Consider the following 23,264-nt stretch of genomic DNA (forward strand, 5'->3'; position numbering starts at 1 on the left):
TTTTACTTATTCTCACAGCAACACCTCAGAGAAAACAGGGAAAAGACACCCCCAGTGGCCAATCCTGACTGGAGAATGACACATGACCTGCTACCAGGAACTGATAAAATATCCCCATTTTGATTTGTGAGCAGCACAATGAGCCTGTGTTTCAGATCAGGCTCTCTGCATTGTCTCCATTGCCTGCAAATGGCAATACATTGGTTTTCCACCTGAGGAATGTTCTTGTTCCCTGTGTTCTTTGCTCTCCTGGGTTCTAGTAATGATGATTTTATACAATAAGTTGTTGTGGAGGAGGTTTTACAGTGACCTCTGTGTGCCAGAGAGAAGCTGGATAAGAGGATCCATGTAAAGCCCTGAAAGAATTTTCTGCCAAGGTCATTGACACAGAAACCAAGAAAGAAAGGAGGATAAATAAGAGAAAGCTGCAACTGCCTGTTCCAATGAGCACTTTGTTTGTCCCTTCTGACCAATGATTAAAGTGTAAAATGAGTTTTGTATGAATGCACAAAAAGCATGCATGCGAGAATAAAACCATTTGGAAGCCCTCTGAAAATGGAGTGTGTTGCTTTGTATTGTCTTAACAATAAAAACAAGATATTGCAGTGGTTAGGAAAAATGTGGGAACAGCGTTGGTGAGGAGCTGGAATTTAAAGAAAGCTGAAGATCTCCAGTGGGTGCATCCAAAGGAGCCACATCCCACTCCAGGAATGGCTTTGCATGAGTGAGCACAGCAAGGAAGGGACCAGGGGCCGGGGAAGATGAGGCAGGGAAAGCTGGGTGGAAATTCAGTCATGCTGGAGCCCTGGATGCTGAGAATTTTAAATTTTCTGTGCTTAAAGACACAGACCCCCAAGAAAACACTGCCATTGACCTGAGGCTGTGGAGAAGGCTTCCAAATTTGACTAACAGCACTGGGATTACAGGTGTGTAGTTGGTTAGAAGTGTGTGATATCACAGGGTGGAAAACTTAAGAGTTTGAGGTTTTAGAATATAGACATAAATATGAAGCAAGATAGAAGTTTTAAGGCAGAGGCAAGTTGTTCTTTACCTTCTTCTTCCTTCTTCTTCATAGGTTTCAGTGATGTTTTGTAATTGGACAGAAACACCTCCATTGCAGGCTTTGAGGGATCAGTTATTGAGTTAAAAAAGAAAATAATCTAAGTGTCATTTCTTATTAAATAGTTTAGTCTTAAAAGAGCTTGTAAGAAGAGATAGTTAGGCATTTTGTGCTCAAAACCCCACACAGTCAGACTGGGGGGATCACTTGAGTTGTCACTAAAAGCACTCCTGAATATTCCTATTTACATAGTAAGTAAATAAATCATTGAATCCTGGACTGGTTTGGGCTGGGAGGGACCTTAAAGCCCATCCAGTGCCACCCCTGCCATGGCAGGGACACCTTCCACTGTGCCAGGCTGCTCCAGCCTGACCTTGGGGACACTTCCAGGGATGGGGAATCCACAACTTTCCTGCTCTCAGGGGTGAGGCTCAGTGGGGGCTTGCAGCCCAAACTTTGAGCTCATTCTCCCTCCCGTGCATGGAAAATATCCTGCAGCTCTCATCAACGTGAAAATCCCAGCACACATCTTGCACACTCAGAAAGATTAATCCCTTGAGCTGCTATAATATGGCTTTTTTGGTTTTAATTTTTTTTTTTTTTTTTTGCTGGTTGTTTAAAAAGAAAAACAAAATTTAAATTAAAAAAAAAAAAACAAAACAGGTAACAATTGTTAGGAACCAGAATTCCTTCCTGTACCAGAAGCAACAACGCGTTCTCAGCAACTTCCTCAGGAATTCTCACTCCTCTCTGGCCATTTGTTATCAGCTCAGGCAGTGATGATCATTAGTGCCTGGAGCATGAAAAACTCATTACCCAAAATCTACAAAGCAGCACAAACTCCTGCATTTCCTGGCATGCGTCCCCCCTGAAATAAAAATGCTTCAGATTGCCAGTGATCTTAGAAGAACTGCCCAGCAGACCTGGCTGAGAGCTGGAATTTCCATTTGCAGGGGAAGATCTGGAACAATGTAAAAATTATGGAGCTGGACCAAAAAAACAGCAAAAGCAGCAGGAAACATCAAGGCAGAACACCAAAATGGGGGGACATGGGGATAACATCAAGGGCAGGGGGTTTAGGGATGCTGGAGCTTGCACCTTCCATTAATTGCTCTAAATTTACTTGAACCTCTTGGCCTCCTCGTCTCCCTGAAAGTTGTTTATGCTGTGGAAAAAATTAGAATTATGGTTGTTTTAACATCAAAGCCTGAGTGCTACCCTGAGAGCCCCCAAGTTTTTGGACTTTGAGGAATAATGTATTTGTCCTTGTCATGAGCGCCTGAATTTTTATTATTCAAGTTACTCCTCTTTGTTGGTGAAGAAAAAGGATTTTTTTAATCTGTGCAAATTAATGGGAAACTTTGTTTTTTTCTTCCACTTTATTCCAGTATTAATGTGACTTTACTGGCCTGGGGAGACATGACTACATGCAAGATAAAATATGCAAGATCATATATTTATATGAAGCCATTAATGTGTTTTTATTCTGTTATCAACTCTCAACACATGATTTATCTCTCATCTGTCACAGAAAATTGAACTGATGTGTTCAGATAATTAAATTTCTAATGGTAGTGACAGAATTTCTCTCCTTTTTTTATAACAGCCTATTTAAAGCCCATCACTAGGTGAGTACAGTTGTAAGAGTGTTTTTGTCATGAATAACGCTCTGCATTATGAACATTTAATCTCACATTTTTCACTGACCTGTCACTAAAAATCAGATTTCATTTCATAATTTGATATTTACAGTGCAAAATTTCTTTATGAGTAGGTTATTTAGATTTTCTCACTTTATAGAGGAGATAACCAAGCACTTCAGGAGATTATTTATGTCATTCTAAGACAGATACTGAAAATAAGTAAAATTAATCATGGGGTTTTTTCTCTTTTTTTTGAGTTTAAAGGCCTAAATGCAAATAATTACACAGAAATTAAATAAAACATTGAATCCTGGAATGGTTTGGGCTGGGAGGGACCTCAAAGCCCATCCAATGCCACCCCTGCCATGGCAGGGACACTTCCACTATCCCAGGCTGCTCCAGCCTGCCTTGGACATTTCCAGGGATGGGGAATCCACAACCTCTCTGGGTAATGAAGATCATTAAAATAGATAATTACACTCAAAGTAGGAAAAATCTAACTGCTGTCAACTCCTCAACTAAAATTAAATAACCTTTTTTTTTTCAGTGTAATATGCACACAAAAATCCAGACAACTGAAACTTCCATGGAGTTTTCTGTTGTAAAGACCTGCTGGTTTCTCTGTCAAAAAAAAACCAAAAAAACCAAAAACTGGGGCAGAACAATCCCAGGGAGATCTATTACTGGCTGAAAATTCCATTATCTAAAGCAACTCTTGTTTGTCTTCAGCTGTTCATCCAGAACTATGCCAGTTATGTAAATAATTGCTTACCATGCTGGTAACACTCTCTGAATGGTGCATATTTCTTGAGGATATCAGCACTGAGTTATTTGTCTTGATATTTTTAATATCCTGAGAGAAGCAAGGTGACATAGGCAGCTAAATCGATTGCTGAAGATTACATCAACAAGATTCAGTTTGCACTTAAAAAAAAAGGAATTGTGCAAAGGAAAGGTCTAAACCCATTTTCCAATGTGTTTAAAAAACAGAAAAATTCCCATTTCTTGTAAAAAAAAAAAAAGGTACCAATGCAGTGTCTTACACAGTACAAGCTAGAGGAGAAACAGTACTTTAAAATGAAGTTTTGTGAGAAAATCATGGCAATTCCTCAAAATAGAACTGCACTTCATGAACTGCTCTGACATTCTGGATCAGATCTGTAAAAATATTTAGACATTTTAAAATGCAAACAGGCACCAAAAGGAATTGTCGTGTTCACTTCAGGCACAGCTCCCCCAAATAAAACCACAGATGATTGATTTGCCTTGTCATAATCCATCTGGAGGTGATGAGGGAGAATATATCTGTGCTTAAATGATTAAAGAATATTTATCACTTCATAGCAAGCAAAGCAGTGCAGACAGCAGCAATTTATGAACCTACAGACCATTAATGGCACGAGTAACTTTACTCATCTGAACCCCTCTGTTGTAAGCAGCTCAAAAAAATGAGAATAAATGGCATGTGCCCTGAAATTATCACATAATTTGTGTTAAGAGTACAAAAGTGGAGTTGAGCCAAGGGCTGTAGTGTTACTATAAGCAAAAGAAAGGAAGAAATTACAATAAAACCAAAAAAACTCAATCTGCAAACCCTTGCTGGGATCCCAGCAGGTGAGCACTGATTGTGGATCCCAAATTTGGATTAAGTTGCTGTTTTTTTGTCAAGACAATGCAGAGCTGTCAGAAATAAAAGCTTCCATAAACCAGCCTCGTGCTGCTTTCAGGTGCAGCTGTCACTTGTTTATGGCAAACTGGCAGGGAGCAGCTTCCCCTTGCTCCTGGGGCCTTTCACAGCAGTGAAAATTTGACTTTATATTCTAAACCCACTGACACTCCCAGCACCACAGGAACACCTTCAGTCTGTGGAAAAACTCAGTGCCACTGTACATAAAAATTCAATGCCACTGTGCCTGGGCAAGCCTCAGGGAGTTTTTAAAGAGGTTTTGGTGACTTCCCATGAGTTAAGAGCCAGAATATTCATGACAGCAATAAACTGAGAGCAAATCTGTCGTACATTCCTTGCAGCTACCTAAAAATGAGCTGCCTCACCCATTTTATTCTGGATTTTCCTTTTCATTTTCACCGGCAGAGACTGGGAAGGCATCACAGGTTATTCCCCCTTACCTAAGATACCTGGGGTATGTGAAATAAATAACCCTTTAAACAAGTCTTGGTTAAACTGTCAAGGTAGAGAGAACAAAAAACAACTTCAGACATGACACCCAATGTTCAGATGGAGCAGATGTGGTGGAGTGACCACTACAACAGATATATATAGTTATATATAATTATATATATATAATTATATATATATATATATATATATATATATATATATTTATATTTATATTTATATATTATATATATTATATATAGATATAAATAATTATATATTATATATATCTACATATATCTATATATATCTATCTATATCTATATTATATATAGATACATAGATATCTATAATTATACATTATACCTAGAATTACACATATTAACATATTTTAGTAATATAAAATTATATCTATTATATAATCATAATAATACACACCAAAGTGTGCCTACACAACAAGAAAAGCCAAGATTAGGTGGGTAAATCTGCACAACTGCCCCATATTTATCAGAGCAAACACCAGGACAGATTAAAAAGGCCAGAGATTGAAGCACAGATGGATTTCTCCTCATTTTCCCAGCTCACTTTGCAGGTTATAAAACAAGGCTAGAGAGGCACTCACAGGTTGATGGATCTTGATAAGATGACAGACACAGTCAGGAGGATGCAGCCATAGGGACCAATTTCAAACTGAAAAAGGAAAGGTGTTATTTTGCTGTTATTCTGTTTGTTTGTCTAGGATTTTGGTGCTATTTTGTTTGTTGTGTATAAAATTTTTCGCCCAATTCTCCAGAAATGCAAATGGAACTGATGGAATGGCTGTGATTTATGCTAAAAATTCGTTGCTGTGTTTGTTAAAATGGAAAACATGTCCATAGAGTGGTAGAAACAGTGTTCAGAACACATTGTGTGAAACTAGTAAGACACAAAGGCTGGCAGCTGAACCATAATTTGATTAATTAATATATAATTAAACACAGTACCTGGTGAATATTCTGCTGTAGAAGTACAATCAGGTCCTCATATCTCGTGGCACTGTGAAGTATTAGCTGGGAAGAAATACAAGAAGGAGAAAAGATGACTTAAAAAACAGCAACTCAATTTTATAACCTGAAAGCTGAAATGAAGTAGCCAAAACTTTCAAACTGCCTGGAAAGATCTGAACTAACCAAAAAAATAAAGATCTGATGAAATTTACCTCTTACTGTTGTCATTTGGCATGGAATTATACCTCAAAACCTGAGATATTCCAAATTTTTCAATTTCAAATTTCAATATATACTGAAATTTTTCAAGTTCAATTGATGATTTTTAAGTTTCTTGAACAGACAACTCTGATTCCATTTTAAGCACTGTCTATGCAATGAAAAACAACCCCTAGGACAGAGGAATATTGCAGCTTTAGAAGACACAGGATGAGCAAGAGGCTCAGTGCTTTGTACCTATGTGGTGAGGCATTTACCACACTCAGAGAATATAAGCATTCCTATTGAACATGAAATCTGTATTAAATTCCTATTTAAGATGAAATCCCCATGCTCAGGGGTTTGTGTCTATATGGTGAGGCATTTACCACACTCAGAGAATATATGAGTATTTGTATTTAAGATTAAATCCATGTTAAATTCCTATTTAAGATGAAATCCCCATGCTCAGAGGTTTGTACCTATGTGGTGAGGCATTTACCACCAGAGAATATATGAGTATTCCCATTTAACATGAAATCCAGGAGAACTGACAGATCCAGGCCCTCACTTCAATATTCTTTGCCTGTTTTTCCATCTCCAGATTTTTTGAGACATCCATTCCCCTGTTTAGGAGGCCAAAAACATTTCCTGCAACCACTAAAGCCTGGCTGGAGGCAGCACTGCTTGCAAAGCCATCAGAGAGCCTCAGATGGAAACAAGGCATAACTGGAAAGTGTTCTGCCATTTGGAGCTTCTGGAGGGGGGAAAAAAGGCAAAGAATTCTGTGTAAGACAAGAAGAAAATAGAGCCTTTTCATGCTCATGGTCAATTGGAGGGGCCCATGTTCATTTTTACTGTGCGTCATTAAAAGCAGGCAGAGTTTTTAGGTTTAGAAGGTAAATATAAAAATATAAAAAAAGGATTTCAGAGAGCCCAACTGCCCACAGCCACTGGGACAACTCAGAGCCAGGCAGGCTATGGGATTTTATCTCTTCATGGGTTTTGGATCATAACTAATTTGATTTTAAAATGTTAGGAGAGCAACAGAAATCAGATTCATTGAGCTGAGACAGGGAAAGCAAGAAAGAGGATCTGGAGCATGGGAGTCACACAGAGCCTTACAGTTTCCAGGATTCCATCTGCCTTGTACTTCCCTGTGGGAGTGAACTGCTGTCTTCCTGATGGCCTGAAGGGGATATTCAGACAAAACTCATGTTAAAAGGAAGAAAATGGCATTCAAGAGAAATCAACGTGTTGTATGAGCTGAATAATGTGCCAAGGATTTACATTATTATTTTTTTATGACGTCAAAAAAAAAAAAAAGATTGCTTGTAGGTAAGTTTATATTGCAAACCAAGCTTCTATCAGTGAAACAAACACTTTATCTGTGCTGTGCTCTCTCAGTCTTACATGAATTAGAAGTTTCTCCACACAGAAAGAGGATAAATATAAGTTTAAGATGTTGATGACAGTTTTTATTGAAAAATATTTTTAGAGTCATGACATTCAAACAAGCAGAAGAACGTACGTAAAATATCACAGAGGAAATAGGTTTGAGATGTAAAATATGTGAAATATCATTTGAAATGTCTTTGAATTTGCTGTTTCTATTTCAGGTTCATGAAGGATTTCTGTGTCCCAAAGCCTCTCTGTTATTTTGCAGCTATTTTATGTCATATTCACATTTTCTGAAAAATCCTTTCACTCAGGATTTTTCTCCTGGGAAGCTGAGAAGCCTCAGAGAAAAGGAAAACAATTCTTATCTCATTTGCTTCTGCTGTGTTGTGCTCATGTGGAATGTGTTTGGAGATTGTTCACCCAGAGGTGATTGTTCCATTGGATTCTGCTGGGAGTTGTTTTCACTCTTTGGCCAATCAGGGCCAAGCTGTGTCAGGGCTCTGTAAAGAGTCAGGAGTTTTCATTATTATCTTTTTAGCCTTCTGTAAGTATCCTTTCTGTATTCTTTAGTATAGTTTAGTAAAGTATTCTTTAATATAATATAGTATTATAAAACAAAAAATGAGCCTTCTGAGCACATGGAGTCAGATTCATCATTCCTGCCTGCCACAGAGGTCCCTGCAAATAGAATAATTTTAGTTGATCTAATAAAGGAAATTAATTATGGCCACAAAACCTGACTCACTTAAAAATGTCCTTTAGGTTTCAGTGCAGCCAAAGCTAGGGATCTAAAAGTTGGATGGTTTCTGTCCAAGCAGCCTCATTGCATTACATAAACCAAGCAGGCAAATAGAGCAAAATGAGCTTAATTCCAGCCATAATGGAATATCCTGCAATACAGAGGCAGAATGCTGCATCTGGAAAAATAACTCTCAATAAGAAGATTTTGGGGGATCCCTACAATCAATTAAATCCAATCCATCAATTAAATAAAGATCCAGGATCTTTCACAGCAACCTCAGAGTGTTTTGTCTATTCTGTCCCAGCTACTGGGGCAGCAAAAATTACATTCTGCACTGCTCCTTAGGCTGCTTTAGGTGGCATAAACACAGCTTACAAAGCATTTCTGTGGTGTTTTCAGGGTCCCCAGGACAAAGAAGGAATTGAGAATCTGACTCCATGTTCTTAGAAGGCTATTATATTATATTATATTATGCTATACTAAAACTATACTAAAAAATAGAGAAAGGATACAGACAGAAGGTTACCAAGAATGATAATAAAAACTCATGAGTGCTTCCAGAGTCCCGGCACAGCTGGACAGTGATTGGTCATTAAGTCAAAACAATTCACATGGAACCAATCAAACAATCACCTGTTGGATAAACGATCTCCAACCACATTCAAAAGCAGCAAAACACAGGAGAAGCAAATCACATAATTATTGTTTTCATTTTTCTCTGAGGCTTCTCAGCTTCCCAGGAGAAGAAATCCTGGCGAAGGGATTTTTCAGAAAATAAGACAGTGACACATTTCTATTGTAAATTAGGTAGATTTGGGACAGATAGAGGTACAAGGGCAGTGTACAGTGACTAAAAGTGGTTTTTCTACTCACAGTGCCACCAGGGCTTTCTCGTGGCCACCTGCACGCCACAGAATGTCAGCAAGAGCCAGGGAGAGGCACTTGGTTCTGTGAGCTTCTGAGGGCTGGAGACAACTGCAGTCCAGGAAATAAAGGAGAGAGAAAGCACCAAAATGTGAGGGAAAACATATGCAGGGCAGGTTTGACCTTAAAAGAACAAAAGCATCTTTGGAGAGAGTTTTGTGACGATTAATAACATGGCTCCGGCGAGCTGTGTCAGAAAATCATTATTTAGGTACTTCAGTTCTACAGCTGAGAAAGAAACAACCTGGATGGCCAAAAATGCTGTGAGCTGGAGAGGCAGCTGGTATTGTCACTGGGGAGACATTCCAGGGGTAAAGGTAGAGCTGAACCCCACTTTTCTCTGGGAATGAGAGACCACGAGAGCACCCGTGGCGCACCCTGTGCTGAGACTGCTCAGCCCCTGCAGAGGGAGAGGACATTGATGCCACCACTGGGCTCTTTGGAACCATTCTCTGAGGAGAAACCTCATTTCAGGCATTTAAGAAGGTGCTTTGGACCTTGAAGATAATCAGACCCAGTGAAGGGAGCTGTAGGGGGAAAAACTCTCCGTTTAGATTGCTGCAGAACAAACTGGGCACACTGGGTGGGGTTTCTTCTCAAGTCAGAAGAAAAACAGGCATTGGAAGGACATTAATTCACCAAAATCAAATGTTAACAGCTCTGTGCTGCTTTCTGGGGGATTTCTATGAGTTCATGTTGCTCCTAATGAAGGTTATAAATAATTGTAAACTTGCCATGTCTCTGTGTTCTGTGACACTGCTCCTGTCATACAGGTGAATTTAAGTGATGAAATTCACAGCCTTCACTTCCAGGAGATCATTACTTAAGGTGGTGTCTGATTTATAAGGAATGATTAAAACAAAACTGGTTTTGTCATTAAAAGCCATGAATGAAAATCAGGAGAAGAGTAAATAAGGTATGATCAACAACAGGAACTGGTTAAGCACAGATCTGTTATCACACCCTGACCTTCTAAAAGGAGTTCCTCTTCCACAGAACAGATTTTTAACTGCTTGGACAAAAAAGCAGGTAAATGCTTCAGGGAACAAAAACATATTGGCAAATAATGGACAAGAGAAGCTACTTCATCTTTAAATCTGTATTAAAGCTTTTAATATTCTCCAACAGGATTATTCTGTTTTTGATTTTTAGTTTCTAAAGGCACTCATACTTAATTTCTTTCCAAAGTTTTTACTTCTTAACCCTTTTAAATAAATCTACACCATAATGTTTTTAACTACTATTAACTTGCTCCTAAATATTATCTGCAATAAATGCTGCTGACTTTTTTTTAAAATAAGGTGTGCCCCAAAATCAGGACCTAAAACATTTTAGGACCAGGAGGCTGAAAGTCCCAAAGCGGAGAACTGGCAGATTTGAGAATAAACCCAATATCCATGAGACTGAAGAAGTGGCCAAAAATCCCATGCCCCTGGGAAGAACATAACTGGAGTTTTCTCTAGTGGCTCCAAGAATGGCAGTCTTTGAAATTCAGATTTAATCAGTTTTTGAGTGTTACCAGCATGGGAGATGAGGACAAAACCTATTCCCACTGTTTGAGTAAAAGATCTAATAATTCAAAAGACTAAACAAGAAACACCAAATGTCAAAAAAATTAAACAGACTTTCAAGTTCAATGTCTGCCTTGAAAATAATGTTAATTTAGAGAATGTTTCCCTCTCTGACGGATGTGAGATATGGAAAGTAATTGGTGAGAGTTTTCAAGTGGAAAAAAAAAATTATAATCACAAGTTTCTCTTGTTCTTATTGTTGTATTATCTTCTCTGCCTGTGTTCACCCAGAAATTCATGGGAATCACAAGTGATTTCTGTGTCTGAGAGAGGCAGCAGAGGAAGAAGGAGACATGATAATTATTTCTTGAATGTTGAAGAAGCCTGAAATCAAACACTTCCTGTGAAGTGGTTGATAATTCGAAAATCCAGGTTAGAGTTAGGAATATTTCTCCTCTCATTTGAGGCTCTGAGGCTTCCCTTTCCTTCTGCCTGCTGAAAGGTTCTGCCCATGGCAGACACAGCATAAGAAAAGTGTGTTTATCTCATGAATAAAAACCAAAAATCTTTTCAAACCACGTGGATAAGAAGAGGAGGAAAACAGGAGAGGCAAATTCTGCCAAGTAAACAGGATTTGTTGGAGATGGCAGAGTTGGGACACACAGTTTAAAGAACTTGGCCTCCATCCACTTCTTTGGGTGCCACATCATTTTATTTCATGTATGATCTCTGAACCATGCTGCAAGAGGGAAATTATCATCTCTGTTTTCACTAAGGATGACCTGAGACACAAAGGGACCAAGGAGCAGATGATCAAAGGCTGTCCTCAGAGCTGAAAGAAATTCTTGCTTTTCACAACCAGAAATAATCCTTCTGTGGAGATTCCTGGTCATAAAATCTAAGTAAGCACTGAGGGTTTTTTTTTTTTTTTTAATGTAGACAAGAACCTTGAAAAGTCTGCCCTCATTATAATCTGAATTAGAATCTTAAAGTTTTGCAGGGTAACTTCTGTCACTTCCCATCCTGGATGCTGAAAACAAATAATGATGCTCTACAGGTACCTGTTTCTTTCAAAAATTGATGAAAAACAGCCCAAACAATGAATTTCAGGGTAAGGCAGACAGCACTAAGGAATATCAACACAGACCACAGCACTTTCCTACACAGTTCCAAGCAGAAAAATGGGAATTTAAGGCCAAAATTTAATAGAAGAGGACCATTTTTATACTGTAAGGTAATGAAGGATCTCAGCATGAAAGCTTCTCTTCAGACTAAATCCAAGTCAGACTAATGGAGGTCACAAATAAAAGAAGGTGGTGGCAGCATAAACCAGGAAAATAATTTTCCTTCTTAAACATTTTGTTCCCTTAAGGCACAGGGAGGCTTTGTGGAATTTGTCTTTTGTAAAGGACTGAAATTCTTATTGAAAACAAGAGGCAAATACATGAAAACTGGTAACAAAGTAATTTTTGAGGCATTATTTTCCAGAATTTAATTCAGTAACTCATTTGCCTTTAGCAACGTGACAAGCACATCATTATTATAGCAGTCCAAGCAATTTCCTTGTCAGCAGCAACACCTAACAAAATTCCTTTAAAGCAAGTGGAAAATACACAGAATATAAATTCAAATTCCATTAAGGAGTTTAAACAGGAATAATCAAAAGCAGTTACAAGAAAAAAAAAATCATTATAACTTTAATTTTTCAACCCTGTTGAGGTTCTTAGTGTCGAACACTGGATGAACTTCATGGTCTTTCAAACCTTGATTATTTTTTTGCTTGAAATCCAATTTCCATGAGGACCTCGAGGCTAAATAATTTTCATTGGCCTCAATTCAAGCTGTTTGGTTTTTGTAGAGGTTCTTGGGTTAATCACAAGCAATTACACAAATAAGACACCAACTTGTACATTCCTACAGTTCCACTGGAAGCAAACACAAGTAAATCAGATGCTGTTTTCTTTCTCTCTCTCTCTCTCTCTCTGAAACAAAAATAAGTTCAGTAAGTTCAAACTCAAAAGGCTCCTGAGTGGCTGCAGCAGAGAAATAAAATTAACAATAATAAAATTATTATTTATAATTAATTTTTTTTTTTTTTTTTTTTTAGTTCTGTAGGCAAAATTCCTGAAGTTTCAGTGCCTTACCGGGTGTCTTTGTTCCTGTTGGTGTCTGCAAAGATCAGCTGCTGCAGGACACAGGCTTGGACAGCAGCCAGAACCCCACATGGGCCACCCTGGGGGAAGATGGGACACTCCATGAGCAGAAATACTGCTGGATGCTGGGGAAAAGCCCTGGGAGCTCCCACCCAGCCCAAAGCCTTCCTTTCATCCCCCTCTCTCCAGCCAGGCCTTTACAGTGCTCTCTGTGGCTCTGGGATTTTGTGCAAGCCAAGGAAAATCAGGGAGTTTAAGTGTTTTTGTGGTTCCTGCCTATTTTTCCTGAAAAGACCAAGACATCTATAATGTCAAAAGAAATGTGGGGTTTTATTGAAATCTGGGATATATGAACTAAAAACCTCCTGATCCCTACTGAGCTGGAATTTAATTTTCAGAGAGAAATCAAATCTGAGTGTTTTTCAAGGACTGAAAACAAGCCTTGCTCTTGTACCTCCCCTCAGCAACCTCCACCTGCATCACTCCACAAAGATTTCAGGTTTCAGTAAAGCCCTCTGCACATCAGATCCTCCCTCTCTCCCTCTCTCTGGGAAGAGAAAGAAAACTAAAAAAAGTGTGATTCTTTAAAATTATCAGTTTCAGAGGAAATAGATCACAATACCAAGAAATGCCAAATTAACTTTAAATTTTATGGATTTATAGCTGGTTTGGGGCTACATGCACGACACAAGGCTGACATCACAGACACCACAATGCCACCCACCAAACTCCTCAGAAACCCTACAGAAGAAAGGGAGAAAGGGGGAAGAAGGGAAAGGGCAGCCAGCCCTGCTGTTTTCACACAATGTGATTAAAGGATCAGTTTAATTCTCTGATTGTCCTAAGTGCAGCACCAAGGGAAGGGGACCTGCAGGTAAATTTTAGCAGTATGGAAATTAGAACAGCTTAGATATTGACAGCTTCTCATTTCTCATTTCTATGATACATACTCTGCCTCTGTAGGTTTATTTAAATAACTGATGAGTGAATAATCTGAAATATATCAAGGAAAAAAGCAAGATTTGTGTCAGTCTATCACGGAGAACCTCCCACTCAAAAAAGAAATTACGGGATTCATTCTAAATATCTTCTTATAGCACCACAAAAGTTTAAGATAAGAAAGAAGTGAACAGTTGTTCAGCTGAATTGAATTTTGGAAGTGAGGAGGAAATATATTAACAAGCTGAAACTGGCACAATCTAAACAAAACACCATTCCTGCACTGGAATTCATGGTGGGGAATTTAATGGCCAGTGAGGGGCTGGAAGTGATGAGATCCTTTCTGCAGGCTGGAAACACTAAAGTAACATTTACTGTGGACCAGTGACCACCATAGCCATGGCTCCTTTTGGAGCATAAGTTAAGATTTAATATCTTCTTTTTCCACTAGGCTTTGTGAGATAAGCAGCTTTCTTCTGAGACCACCAGCCTAATGAAATATTTAACTAGATGAGGTAAGTTAGTTGAACATCTTAATGACATGTTTATTAGCCATTGTCCTTGCCTCAAAGCCTCTCGTCCTCTCATTTCTGTATAATGGTTTATTGTATTTGTGTTCCCCCCCAGATAAAGGAAGGAATGATGAATCTGACTCCATTTTCTCAGAAGGCTAATTTATTTTTTTTATAATACTATATTATATTAAAGAATACTATACTAATTATATTAAATAATAATAATATAATAAAATAAAATAAATTAAAATAAAGTAATAATAATATGTATAATAATAACATTATACTATTATACTAAAGAATACAGAAAGGATACTTACAGAATGCTAAAAAGATAATAATGAAAACTCCTGACTCTTTCCAGAGTTCCAACACAGCTTGGCCCTGATTGGCCAAAGAGTGAAAACAACTCACAGCAGAATCCAATGAAACAATCACCTGTGGGTGAACAATCTCCAAACACATTCCACAGGAGCACAACAGAGGAGAAGCAAATGAGATAAGAATTGTTTTCAATTTTTCTCTGAGGCTTCTCAGCTTCTCAGGAGAAAAATCCTGGGCGAAGGGATTTTTCAGAAAATGTGAATGTGGCCATGGTCTACTTCTCTCAAGCCAGATAAAGATTTTCTGCACCAGCACAGAGGCTTTAATGAGTGTTTTGGAAAGAGGAGCCTACAGGTGTTTACTGAATTCCTCAGATCCCTGCTCCTGAGGGGAGAGACCTTGTGTGGACACCCCAGGAGCAGAAGCACAGCCCCAGGGCTGGCACAAAAGCATCACAAAGCTGGGGAGGATCCGTTCTTCCAAGAGATCTGGTGGATTTTTGTGGAGGAGGTTTTACAGTGGCCTCTGTGAGCCAGAGAGAAATTTGATGGGAGGATCCATGTTTACCCCTGAAAGAGTTTCCTGCCAAGGTCATTGACATGGAAACCAGGAAAGAGTGAAGGATAAATAGGAGAAACCTGCAATGAGCCCTTGGTTTGTGTCTTCAGACCAATGAGTAAAGTGTTAGGAGTTTTTAAAGAATGTATAAGGAGCATGCATGCAATAATAAAAAAGAGTTTGAAGCTTTCTGAAAATGGAGTGTTGTTTTGTATTGTCTCCATCTCAGCCATGACCATCTCATCTAGGACAGATTTTGGGGACAGATTTTGGGGGCAGCTCCACGACCCTGTGGCACAAGGGTGGTCCCTGGGCTGAGCCTGATGAGGAACACAGAGCAGAGGGGGGGTGAAGCACTGTCTGGGAGCCAGGTGCTCAGGCAGGGCTGAAAGGGAGAGCTCAGAGGAGTCACTGAATCAGAGAGCACCAAAAATCTCTCTGGACTGGTGTAGTGGGTTTGGTTCACCAATCTGAGATACCCTGGCCAATGCACCAATGAGTGTGGTGGGTTCAGGGCTGGCCAAGCACCATGCAATCACTAGAATGTGCTAGAATGTACTCATTTCCTGCTGTGAGGTGGGATTAGGAGAAAGGCAAAGCAGCCTCAAAACTTTAAAAGGCTATAAAGAAAAATTTACGAACAGTAACAAAAAGAAAGAGTAATAAGAATCAGAACAAACTTTAGGACACTTCTCCTCCACCTACAACTTCTTCTTCCTTACTGACAGTGTAAAGAGACAAAACTTATAATTTTCAGTTTACCACCTCCAGAATATTCTTTCTTTAGTTCACTTAGGGAGAGGAGTCTTTCTTGTTAATGTTCTGTGATGCAAAACAAGCACAACTGGGCACGTGCTCTCCAGGCTGGCCCAAGTCATGGCTGGGTGGTTTTACCAGCTGTGGTCACCATGGGGACCTGCTGGACATTCCAGATGTGTCCCCTGCTGGACATTCCAGATGTGTCCCCTGCTGGACATTCCAGATGTGTCCACCTGCTGGACATTCCAGATGTGTCCCCTGCTGGACATTCCAGATGTGTCCCCTGCTGGACATTCCAGATGTGTCCCCTGCTGGACATTCCAAATGTGTCCCCTGCTGGCCATTCCAGATTTGTCCCTTGCTGGACATTCCAGATGTGTCCCCTGCTGGACATTCCAGATGTATCCCCCTGCTGGACATTCCAGATGTGTCCACCTGCTGGATGTTGCCAGGGAATTGATTGATTGATCCCAACTCCTCCCTACTCGTTTTAGGGAGGAGTTGGGACCTTGTGGCTGCAGGAGAGCTGAGCCCACCAGCAGTGCCAGTGTCCCAGGGTGCCTGCAAGGTGTTTGTCCCTTTTATTTCAGGAATGAACCTCATCACCTGACCCCAGCATCTTCAGGAAGTAAAAATCCCCATGTGATTTTCCAGCCAGCTCTTGCTACACCTCATTTTGAGTCAGGTCAAGCTGCATCTTCAATTTGTTTGGCCCCACATATCATTTTTCTCTTATACTCCACCCTTGATTTATGCTCTTTTATTCTTTTACCACCACTAGCTTTCACCTGCAGTGGCTCCTCCTCATCCTCCCTGTGAATAATTCCCCATCACACACACACACACACAAACATTTGCACATTTTCTGCAGCTTTTTCACTTTTTCCTCCATCCATTAAAGTCTCCCATCGTGACTTGACAAGGTGACAACATCCACTGGTAACCAGAGTTTAAAGGAAAAGTCTTTAGAAAACTAATTTTTTTCACTGCTGAAACACACAGCCTTTGTAAAGTCAGTGAAAAAAGCAAAGATCAGTGTTAGGAAGGAATTTACAGTACCTTTTTCTGCACAATGCCATATTTTAGCTGTGGGATATTGCTAAATGTAAAACTCTGGATTTTCCATTCTTCACTGAAGCAACAAAGACTGGAGCCAAACAGAAGATTTTTTAATTCCTATAAAAGAAAGAAAAAAAAATTCTGATTTTAAAAACAAATCTAAAACACAGTAATTTGCAGAAAAGAAAGGAGGAGTGGGGAAGGGTAATGACTAACTGTACAACCATCCTCTCCTGTTTTATCCCTACTGTAAATAGCAACACCCCAATGAAAAGGAGCAATATTTTCCTTTTCCTGCCATATTCCTTCCACTCATAATGCTGGGAGCTGCTCAGCACTGGAAAATATTTATGTCTAATGTCTGGGGCACAGTTTCCCATGAAAGCATCCCAGTACATTGCCTGAAATTTAACAGCCGGAAGAGCAACCAGTGGTGACATGAGGGAGAAGAGGACCCTCTACAAGATAAATGTTAATTAAATCATTGATTTCTGTATTTCAGGTGGCACAAATCCAGACCTTGGCCCTGAACAACTGCAGACCATGGCCAGCAATAGCCACACTGAATAAATTGCATTCATGCTAAAGCAGAACTCAGGAATTTAAAAAAAAAATCACTCAGGGCTTGGTAGAGTTACTCCAAGCTCAGTGGTCTAGAATGAAATTGGAAGATACCTTCGTTATTTGGTCTGGGATTTTTTCTCCTCACTCTGAATGGGAAGGAAAAATATTTAATAATTTTATCTCTGCTCAAAATAGGGGAGATAAGAAAAGCAGGAACAGTGAGAGGGGAATAATAAACCACTGTCAGTGAAAGGGCTGCAGAATAAGCACGTGAACAACTGACATGGGGCATTAAAGAAATAATACAAGCTTAATTAATTAAAGCTACTATCTGTGCTTCAAGTGGGCTGATTGCATGAGGGTATTTTTCTGAGTTTAGGCATCCCTAAATTACTCTGTCACCTGGACAAGGAATAGACTCAGAAATACAGCACATGTTCAAAAATACAACACAGAGCAACCCACTGCAGCTTGGGCTAAGGCAACTCAAATAACAACCCCACAAATCTGTTTATATTTACCATAATTACTCTTACTTTTGCAAGAGAAATGTCAATGGCCTTTGATACTATTTGAAGCATATAGAATGTTGAAAGATCTGGGGTCTTATTGACTTCTCCAGTTGTCTCTTCATCCTCAACATCAACTGAAAGAAAAAAAAAAAATCAAGTGTTGGATGGAAAGAATTGTTTTCCTCAGCACACTCAGTGCTAGGGGCTCATCAACATGAAAATTAACATTTATTGTCTTTATAAAAAGGAAAATAGTTTTAGCCAGAAAGGGCAGATAAAAAAACACGAGCCAGCCTTTGTCTGATTATTTCTTAATGATTTCTTTGTCTATTTAAAAGTTTATAGCAAATTAAATTGCTCTAAATCAACTAAGAGTTACAAAAGAAGCCACTCCTATGTATTTATTTGGCCACAGCTGCTCTGAACAATACAAAAGATGGCAAAATCCAATCTGAAACTTGACCCAATAACTTACCCAATTCTAGGGCTTCTTTCATCTGGTCTTCTTTACAGCCAGTGGATGTTGGAGACCTCCTACACGAAAATTAATCAAGAAATTAATGACAAAATGTTCATTTTAAATGAGAAAAGGTGTTTGAGTAAACAATAAGAAATAGGGAGCATTCCCACACAAACAAGGATATAACTTTTACATGTGTGTGTACATATATATATATATATATATATATATATATACACATATATCTCGGTATTTTATATACATATTTTTTTATTTATAAATTTTTTTTATTATTTTCTATAAAAAATAAATATATGGTCTAAGAAATAAGTGGTCTTAGAGAAAAGCCTTTTTCAGTGGAAGAAAGCTGCACTCCAGGAGTTTATCAGGAAAAGCAGCCAGCACAGAGCAATGCCCTGTGTTTGATTTGGGATTTCAGTCCTGTTCCAGCATCAATCTCATTTCATCTGTGTGATATGACAGATCAGATCATAAAATGAAATTTAAATCCCTGACAGGGATCAGGGTAAGATTCAAATTAGTCTTTAAACTACTTGAAATATCCAAATAATAAAAGTGGGAATAGGCCTTAGGATGGCTCCTTTACCAGAGTATATTTTTAATCCTTTAAGAGGGATCAGTTGTTCAACTCCTCTTGTGATTTAATTGTATATTACACAATTAACAGAGTAAATTTCTTATGAATAACTGATAAAAGGACTAAGCATTTAAACTTGGCTGTGAAGCCAAAGCTGAAATAAAACATTTGATTTTTGGAAACAAAATGGGTTTTATTCTTCCTGTTGAAATCACACCAAAACGAATTCAGAATCAAGGAAAACTTTTCAATAATCGTTTCTAAAAATGGCAAAAATTGACCCTTTTTTTTCTTTTTTTTTTTTTTCCCAAAAAAGCAATACTGTATCATTGGCTTTTGCTTTGGAAAAAAAGGAATTGCACTGACAATCCTTTCAAAAATAGAATGGAATAGTTTCCTCAGCAACATTCTTTGTAGGCACGATATTACAGCAACAACTGCTGTCATGTCACATACTTTCCATGAGCTTAATTTCCTTTTCAGAGAATGAAATAATAAAACCAGAATACAGACATATCACACTCAGGATTTGCCCAGTTTAAAGGCATTTTGGCAGCTTTCTCACAGATACTATTTGATACTATAAGAACAGAAACACTTCTCTTTTCAGCTATAAATAAGTTAAAGGACGGAGGCAATGAAATGTGGGTGGCCCTGATTCAGGCCAGACAGAATGGAAATGAATCACCCACATTCTAGGAATTTCAGGTAAAAAGAAATGGAAGGCCCAGCAGGTCAATAAAAATAAGAAGACTGAGAGCAAGTTTGTACAGTGGCATAAGCAGTCATGAGCTCCCATTGAGTATTACTGTATTTTTATGTGATACAGAATTGAATAGAGTTGATTGTGGTGCATTTTACAACACAGTCAGATCTCCCCTTGGTGTTTCCTGACATGAATTTCAGCTGAGATTCCCTTCCCATAGCTGCTTGCTGCTATTTTCCTCTCTCCTGGTCAAGGAAAGGGTCTTAATGACAATAAATTCACCAATAAAATACTTTTCAACCAAGTCATGTCACTCAGGCATAACCAAAAGCCACATTTTCATTTTGCCTGAGATTGCAAACTGTTCTCTCTTCTTTTCTAGGTCTTCTTCCCAGTCAATCCATTTCTATCTAATTTTGCAAGAGTTTTTAACACCTTCCAAGGCTAGCTTGGACAGGGCATGGATCAAGCTGGTCTAGTGGGAGGTGTCCCTGCCCATGGCAGGAAGATCTTTAAGGTCCTTTCCAACAAAACCATTCCGTGATTTTGTGATTCTATGATTCTATGATTCTGTGATTTTGTGATTCTGTGATTCTGTGATTTTGTGATTCTGACACTTTAATGCAACACTAGAGTTTCCATTTCTAAACGAAAATCCAGCCCCTCATGGTACAATTCACATGTAGCTCTCCTGGCACCAGTTTTTGTAGTGTTAATTCTCTCTGGAAAGTCTAAAAGATGTTGGTTCTACACCCATTCCAGGAAGAACCAAGCCCGGGATGCAAAGTGCTCGGAATTCTCAAAGTTGAGAATTCCCATCAAGCTGAGGAAAGCACTGACATCCAAGATTAATGTTGGGTGTTTTCTGCTTAAGTGGGGTATTTTTGCAGGTGGAGGTTCCCCTCCTTGAGGGGAATTTGTGTTTCTCAAAACAGCCAGGACATTTATTGCAATTTCCATTTCAGCACAGGGCTGCTGTTCCAGGAAAATTTATTGTAGGTGTAAAACCAATTGGTTGGAGCACTTAGGGAAGGGGGAAGTCATCCATCATGGCAGGAAATTGGGACAGGAAGAAAATATGTTTCATTCTAAACACACTATACAGTACTTTCTCTAAATATTTGAACATTCCTCTCTGGCCTCCAAGCATTGGAGGAAAATGGATTTACAGAGAAAAGTGAACTCGCAGAGAGGGAGCTCCTTGGCACAATAATGGATGTGCATTCCACCACTTCCTATTTACACCAACACTCACAAGAGGTCAAGTAAACAAAGGGGCCTAAAAATTAAACATCAGTGGCTTTAAGGTGACTGTGGTGGTAAAACCCATTTTCATTGCCAGATCACAACAGCTTTTCTACTGGATGTAGAATAGGCAGACATATCTGATATTCTTGGAATAGTGAGCAAAATCTGCAGAGTAGATAATTAAAAAATAGCCTCTAATGCTGTTTGCCAAAGGGTTAAAAAGGCCATTCTGTGGTGCAGCTTGTCACTGCTTTGGGGCACAATTATAAAATCAGAATTATTAAAAGAAATTGTAAAGATGCAAAGGACATGATCACAATCAATGCCAGGCAATATTTTTCTACAGGAAAAAGGTCTTGTCATGAGAATTTAATATAAATTCTATCCTGTTGGCAAGGCTGGTTGGCAAAGGTAACAGAGGCTCATGCACTTAATTTCCCCTAATTTCCTTTTCAGTGAAGACCTGCATCTGATTTGATTTGAACATTTGCAATGTGAAAAATTAACTGGTGAACAGATTTGTGAACACTGACAGATATAAAACAGGTAAATGAGAAACTTGGCATTGAAAGGGTAATTTCTAATAGAAGTGGTCACTTCTGATAGAAATAGAATCCTCATACATGAGTCTGCATTTGTCCTGCTGAATTTTACTAACTGTGACAATGTGAAATCTTTGTTGGGAAGGTTTGTATATAAAAAAAGAATTACTATAATCACAGGTTGAGCTACAAGGTGGTTTGAGGTGCCTGATAAGTTGGGCTCACCTGAACACAAAGCTCATCCATAGGCTATGAATAAATATTTATCTCCAGCTACAAAATCAGAATTATAATAAAAATGGAGCTGCTTGGTTCCTACTGTTCTCCACCAGAGATTTTGGAATGTGAAATTCCCTCTGGAATTTCCAAGGAGCTCAGTAGGAACTCATCATTGTGTTCAGCAGCTCTAAACTGCTGTCAGCAAAATAAACAAGAATCAGTAAAATTTAAAAAAGAAGGAGATAAAATTCCACTAAATAAAAATGCACAGCACCCACAAGACACTACAGAAGCACAGAAAAGGGTTTCCAGATTTTGGCACTCAATTCACATCACTGGAGATGAATCCAACCCTCTTCTCTGTTCACCATCCATAAAGTACCCTTTCTGTATGGTTTGGGCCCTCAACTCTTAGGCCATTTAATTTTTAAGGATGTGGAATATTTGGTCTTCCATTTCCTGTCAGAAACCTCAGATTTTTAACAGTCCAAACCATTGTAACAATGTAAATTATGTTCCTGAAAACTAATATCAACTGTTAAACTGGGAGACAAAGTTTACACTGAGGATGGGGTATTCTCTTATCTTATTATAAAAAAAAAGGTGAATTCAAGAAAACAGGTTACTGGTGAGCCCACAGAGATTTTACCTCCTGGTAAAGTAATTTTAGGGGTAAAAAGGGCTAAAAAACTTCCTTGTGCCACCTGCACACAAATGTTTTTTTTTTAGGAGCAAGTAATTCCACAGAGTCATGGAATAGCTTGAGTTGGAACACACCTCCATGATCCTCTAATGCAAATTCTCAACTGACTGACTGCATTTCAGGCAACAGGCTGGACCTCTCCAGATTTACCTCCTTTCCAAAAATAAAGAAATGATACAGAAGCCATTTGTCATTTCCAGTAATTGCAAAGTCCCTCTTCCTATGGAGTGCAGGAAAAATACTAAAAGGGCAAATGGCAGCCCCACAGATGTTACACCGTGGGCTCTGCTGCCATAAATCCATTGGCACCACACAAAAGTCACAATAGTTTATAATTTTATTTTAGGCCCTTTTTTCCGGTCCAAGCATTACGTTATAAAAGGTGTTACACAACTCCAGGCACTTGAAGGTTTTCACTCCTGATTTGGCAACCATAACCTCTCTTTCCATCCATGGGTGAGTTAAATCCGTATTCCCCATGGGTGAGCCAGTTTTGTGTGACAGACATTCCTCTGCTGCCAGTTGGGTGAGTCAAATCCAGGCTGACCCCCTGGAACACGGGATCAGAGCCCCTCCAGGAGGCTTTGGTTCCTCTCTCCAGGAAGGTGGGGCTGCACTGCTCTCACCATGTTTCCTGCCTTCAAACCCACTCCAAGCACTGGAGATGAGGCAAAGTGGGGCTGAAGGACAACACAGAGATCCCAGACAAAGGCAGAAGGACATGTGCCAATGTGATTTACCCTGGGCTGTTCCAGCACTGCTCTCACTGTGTGCTCCAAAGCACTGGAGATGATGCAAAGTGGGGCTAAAGGATAACCCAGGGA

General features: G+C 39.1%; 1 protein-coding gene across 3 annotated transcripts in view; it reads right to left on the minus strand.

Moving 5' to 3' along the window:
• The window catches only part of MINDY4 (MINDY lysine 48 deubiquitinase 4), an 82,679-nt gene that overhangs the window by 39,617 nt on the left and 19,798 nt on the right, over positions 1 to 23,264 (minus strand). For all 3 annotated transcript variants that reach the window (XM_071428494.1, XM_071428493.1, XM_071428492.1), the window contains exons 6-13: positions 18,440 to 18,498; positions 17,989 to 18,098; positions 16,889 to 17,005; positions 12,726 to 12,814; positions 9,020 to 9,121; positions 7,129 to 7,192; positions 5,803 to 5,868; positions 5,442 to 5,509 (exon numbers count right to left, since the gene is read on the minus strand). In XM_071428494.1, the coding sequence (XP_071284595.1) occupies positions 5,442 to 5,509; positions 5,803 to 5,868; positions 7,129 to 7,192; positions 9,020 to 9,121; positions 12,726 to 12,814; positions 16,889 to 17,005; positions 17,989 to 18,098; positions 18,440 to 18,498 (675 nt within the window). The remainder of the gene's footprint in view (positions 1 to 5,441; positions 5,510 to 5,802; positions 5,869 to 7,128; positions 7,193 to 9,019; positions 9,122 to 12,725; positions 12,815 to 16,888; positions 17,006 to 17,988; positions 18,099 to 18,439; positions 18,499 to 23,264) is intronic.

Source organism: Agelaius tricolor, unplaced genomic scaffold (genome assembly GCF_023055355.1).
Source record: "Agelaius tricolor isolate 1412-34295 unplaced genomic scaffold, bAgeTri1.0.p SCAF_6, whole genome shotgun sequence".
Taxonomy (NCBI): Eukaryota; Metazoa; Chordata; class Aves; order Passeriformes; family Icteridae; genus Agelaius; species Agelaius tricolor.